We start from the raw sequence: 4,999 nt of genomic DNA, 5'->3' as shown, positions 1-4,999 counted from the left end.
AGCATGAATTACCTCCACCAAATCATTTTTGATAATGTGCCAGCACTTTTGAAAGAAGTACCCATTCATACCATCAGGTCCAACTGCAGTGTTAGTACTTATAGAAAATACTACCTCTTTGAGTTCCTCCATACTAGGTTTACTAGTAAGATGAGTATTTTGATCCTGATTAATCACTCTTGGAATATAGTCCAAGGTGTGCTTATGTATATGCTTGTCTTCACATGTGAATATAGATTTGAAGTGCTCACAAGCAGCCTGAGCAATATTGTCCTCACCTTGTATCCAATCCCCATTTTCATTGATAATTTTGTGAATAAATAATTTCCTTCTTCTTCCCCTTATAATGGAATGAAAATATTTGGAATTGGTGTCACCTTCTTTAAACTATTGGAGTTGGGTTTTCTTTTTCAAGATCTTATCCTCCAATTTAAGAAATTTAATATATTGAGCATTGAGTTCATGGAGGGCACTCCTGCTTGAGTTACTTTGGTCAAGGATGTATTTTTCTTCAGCTTCGTGCACTTGTTCCTCATACATCCTAACCTTTTGAAAAATATCACCAAATTCATTTCTTGACCAAACACTAAGAGTGTTTGCCAACCTTTTCATTTTCTGGTGGAATTTTTACATAGCATTACCCTCCACAGGCCTATCCCAACAATTTTTAACAGTATGCATAAAGTTGGGGTTGTCCACCCAACAATTGAGGAATTTGAAATATTTAATGTGGTTGGATTCTGTGGAAACCATTTCCATGAGTAAAGGACAATGGTCTGACCCGTAGTTGACAAATGAGTTATGGTAGTTTGAGGCATCTTTTCTAACCATAAATCACTAACCAAAGCCCTGTCAAGCCTCTTCCAAATTCTGTGATGAATACCCCTCTTATTAGACCAAGTGAATTTGTGCCCACTAAACCCAATGTCTACGAGACCACAGGCTTCAATAACAGCAATGAAGTCCATACTCTTCCTCATATCGTATGGTAGACCTCCAAGTTTTTCATCAATATCAGATATAACATTGTAATCCCCCACTGCACAACAAGGATTGATATTTACTGAGGCATGATGAAGCATTTTATCCCAAAGAGGTCTCCTAAGATGTTCTTTGCATTTTGCATAGATAAAAGTATTAGTAAATTGGTATGGTAACTCATTGTGTTTCATGTTGCAAGTGATTTGCTGTTCATCTTGATCAAGAATATTACAGTCAATATCACTACTCCAGAAAACCCAAATCTTACCATTACAATTACTAGTAGCTTTATCCATATTCAACTGTACTTTGAAATTTCGAACATTAACACTATCGGAGAAAGGTTCCAAAATGGTAATCACTGATAGATTGTGTAGCTTCCTTAGAATTTTGAGCCTTTCCAACACTCCTTGAGTGTTGATCCCTCTCACATTCCATGTGATTGTACTAATCATTGGGATGATCTTGAGGAAAATAATGTATTAGGTCTGCCTGCAGTGACAGTATTGGCATCCTATTTTTTGAAATAGAATCTGTCTTGCTGAAAACCCCTTGGAGATAACCCCTGACTCTCAGTTGCTTGTTGTATCTCATTCTCTATTGTTTGATCATTCTGAGGACTAAAAGCTCTAATAAGGGCCTCACTAGTCTCATCATTATCATCTTGATCATCTAGAGATTGATTATCTCCATCAAGTTCATCTTCAGAATTTACTACAGCATACTCATCCAAAATAGGTTCAGTGTTAACTTTGGACTTTTGTTGCTTCCTATCATGAGGATCTGTCATTGGAGTAGTCATATACTGATCTGTAAGGGGGAAATATCCAATCCTTGGCTATCATCAATCATTACAAATTTTTTACATGATTCTTCCCCTCCTTCCTGCTCATGATCACTGCCCCTGTTTTGCTGCCTGTTTTGCCTTCTTTTTTCCGCATCTCTTTTTTGTTTACTGGGCTTATTTTTTCTCTTAGGAATGCTGTCTGTATCACTAGTATCACTCTGTTTACCCTGATAATTATCATTCCTTTTTTCAGCTTGTTGTTTCTCTTTATTTTCTTTGTCACTCTGTTGGCTCTTTTCTCTGTTCTGTACCTGTTGTTGCTGCTGTTGTTCTCTCTGTTTCTGCTTGGTTTGAACCTTATTAGTGGCTCTAAGGTCTGCCTAGGGTCAAGATCCAACCCCTCATGCAAAACATGAGGCAAATTCCCCCTTTGGTTACCCCTTCCTGCAGGTTACTGGTTATCTCCTGACACCCCCCATCCATGCCTCCAGAACCTTCATCAGAATGACCAACATCCTCATTAATAGTAGAGGGGGGTTTGGGGTTTAGAAGAGATAATTCAATACCTGTGATTTTCTCCTTTCTGCTATTAGTATCCTGATGTTTTGTTGTCATGTAGGTGTTGGAATTGTTCTTGACAGATTGGTCAGCAGTGTTTCCCTTTTTCAATTGCTCCTTTTGAATTGATGTTTCCCTTGTTCCATCCCGCCCTGTTTGTTGTATTTCCTGTTGTTCCTGCATTTCTAAATTTGAAAAAATATTTTGAGTTGGAAGTTGAGATATACCTGTATTTTTCTGTACTTGTTGTTGGCTACCTTTGGTTCTTTGTCTTGGGGGAGAGACGAGTCTCCAAACAGCCTTGGAGTTGTTTTGTTCCTGACTTTTTTGGTGTCTCTTTTTTTGTGTTTGCCACTGTTCTTCATGTATCTCTTCTTGTTGCCTTTGTTCACCTTGACTGTTATTCTTTTGGCTTTGTTGTTGGCCTGTGTGTTTTGCTGATTTTGTTCATTCTCTGTTGCAGCTCCTCAATTTTGGTTTTTGTTGGGTTGATTTGATGATCTTGTTGTATCTTCAAATGCCTTTCTTCCTTGTTCCTGTAATTTTCTAGAACTTCCTTCTTCCTTACTGTTTTTATCCATTTCTAGCTCTTTTCTTTTTTTGATCTCTTCATCCCTTCTTTTAATTGTGCATTCTTCATCCTTATGTCCTTGGTGTTTGCAGTAGAAACAGTAACTAGAAATCCCTTTGTATTCAACTTTTAACCATCTACCTTTGTTTGGGTTTGAGTGTTTGAATCCCAACCAAACATGAGAAGGTCTTTCCTTAGTGAGATCCACGTGCACTTTCACCCTAGTAGTATTGCCTCTAGTCCTTTGGGATGTTGGAGAATCCAAATATAACACCTTCCCAATACTCTCCAAAATAGTCGACAAAAAAACCTTGTTGTAACAGTGTCAAGGAAAGCCTGGGATAGACACCCAAATAGGAACAATTGGGGTTTCCTCCTCCCGGGTAAAATCTGGTGTCCAAGCTTGAATTCTCATAGCTTGTCCTTTAATATTTATTTTCAATTTTGTCCAGACAATTTGATAATCTAGTTCATTGTCCAGGTCTATATAAACGTGTCTAGAGTTGAAATGAGTAATCTTAACCCCCCCCCCCCATCAGTTGAGTTTGCAGAATGAAGCTCTTCCTCACTTGTTCCATTCTAGGCATAGTATTAGTAAACTTGCCAACTAGAGTATATTTGCAAATTTCCGCCAATTTAACATAGTAGTCGTCCTCATCTAGAAGTACAGCTGGGAAGCCTTGTCTAGTAGTGTGGACTGGCTCATTCAAGATAATGGGAGTTTCATTTTTTGCCTGATTAAATCTCAATCTAGCCGCAAAAGACTGTACAACAGTGTAAGGAGCAGGTTCCGCATTTTGATCATTTTTACTGTTGTTAGTAGGTTGTTGGCCTTGCTGTTGGTTAACAGTATTTCTCGAGCATATGTTAACACCCTGCCCACCTTGCTTGTTAATTCCATCAGTTTGGGAAGAAGGTTCATACCTTGAATAATTGTTGGATATTTTGGGAAAGTTGCTGTGATATTCCTCTCTTGCTTTAATATTCTGATCTCCTGAATTACTTCCCCCTTGCTTGTCGTTGTGTTTAGCTTGATCATGTTGTTTCTCCTTATTCCTTTGTCCCTTCTCTGATTTGTGTTTACCTATCTCCACGTTCCCTTGTTTTTCAACAGCTTGCTGTTCTTGCTTTCCTGGTTAATCATCTTGTTTCTTTCCTTGCTCTTCCTTTGGTCCTTTGTATTCCCCTCCCCTTCATTCTTGTTATTGCTATTCTGTGAATTACCTGCAATAAACGTAGGAGTTAGGTATGATGAATTACTTGTCATGGCAAAGGAGAAGTTCAAACTATCATTTGTTGAAGCTGCATTCGTTGGGTCTGTTGTATGTGTCTTCAAATTGCCCTGTTGATCAGTCGAGTTCTTCCCCTGTTGCATTTTGTTTTCTTTGGCCATTGTTGTTGCTTCAACTGATTGCGCTGCAACAGTATTGTTGTTCCATTCAACTGTTCAAACATTTTCAGAGGTTTCCCCTTCACTCTCATGTCGATCATGTTGAGAGTTGGCCATAGAATCAGTGGAAAGCATCGCCCTGTTAAGATTATTTGTGTCTCTGTTGGGTTGGATAGTAATATTTGTTAAATGTATGTTCTTGGCATGAGAATCCGACTCTTTTGTCGAACTTCCATTGATTCCGGCGTTTGGAGCTGTAGCGTCACCGGAGTTCTCACCACCGGCGATTCCACCGTCCACTTGCTTCGAATTTTTGCTGGGAGGGGCCTTATCATTGGGGTAACAAACCCCAGTGGTCAAATCCCTTCGAATCTGACTGGAACTCGTTCGAATTTGAAGGCGCGACTCCGGCGATTCTATCGCGATTCCTTCCAGAATCTTCTCTCGATTCTGAGAGATTTGGACGGAGGAATTCTCTGATTTTTGGATAAGTGATAGATCCTGATGTGAGGAATTCATTTCTCTACATCGTTCTTCTCGATTCAACCCAGAAATGCCTGGGGAAATATTTTTTGGATCGTCATTGAACTTCCCTTCAACACTCGCAGGTTCCATCGCATCTTTGACCTGCAAATTCGTGGAGTTCTGAGGTTGTTCATGGATCGTGATCTGCAGGGGGGTAGCCTTCTTCAAGGCGCTTCTTCTGGATTTG

The 4,999-nt window shown here is 39.3% G+C and overlaps 1 protein-coding gene across 1 annotated transcript; it reads right to left on the bottom strand.

Annotated features, from left to right (window-relative positions):
* Nucleotides 1–1,495: 1,495 nt before the first annotated feature.
* On the bottom strand, nucleotides 1,496–4,290 carry LOC107022842 (probable WRKY transcription factor protein 1). Its single transcript, XM_015223424.1, has 6 exons — nucleotides 4,122–4,290; nucleotides 3,467–4,029; nucleotides 2,554–2,751; nucleotides 2,207–2,503; nucleotides 1,848–2,148; nucleotides 1,496–1,764 (listed from the first exon to the last, which is right to left on the bottom strand). Exons 1-6 carry the CDS (start codon nucleotides 4,288–4,290, stop codon nucleotides 1,496–1,498), a joined length of 1,797 nt encoding a protein of 598 aa, XP_015078910.1.
* Between the last annotated feature and the right edge of the window lie 709 nt (nucleotides 4,291–4,999).

This window comes from Solanum pennellii, chromosome 1, assembly GCF_001406875.1.
Source record: "Solanum pennellii chromosome 1, SPENNV200".
NCBI lineage: Eukaryota > Viridiplantae > Streptophyta > Magnoliopsida > Solanales > Solanaceae > Solanum > Solanum pennellii.
The sequence above is the reverse complement of the archived record's forward strand: the minus strand, read 5'-3'. Positions and strand labels throughout refer to the sequence as shown.

Bases quoted from the DNA above. Each gene is read 5' to 3' on its own strand.
- LOC107022842 (XM_015223424.1), bottom strand. From the start codon at position 4,290: ATGGCCAAAGAAAACAAAATGCAACAGGGGAAGAACTCGACTGATCAA. The intron at 2,752-3,466 runs GTGAGGAAGAGC...CAAAACACACAG, and splicing joins CTATGCCTAGAATGGAACAA to GCCAACAACAAAGCCAAAAG. The intron at 1,765-1,847 runs GTAAAAAATTTG...CTCCAATGACAG, and splicing joins GGAAGGAGGGGAAGAATCAT to ATCCTCATGATAGGAAGCAA.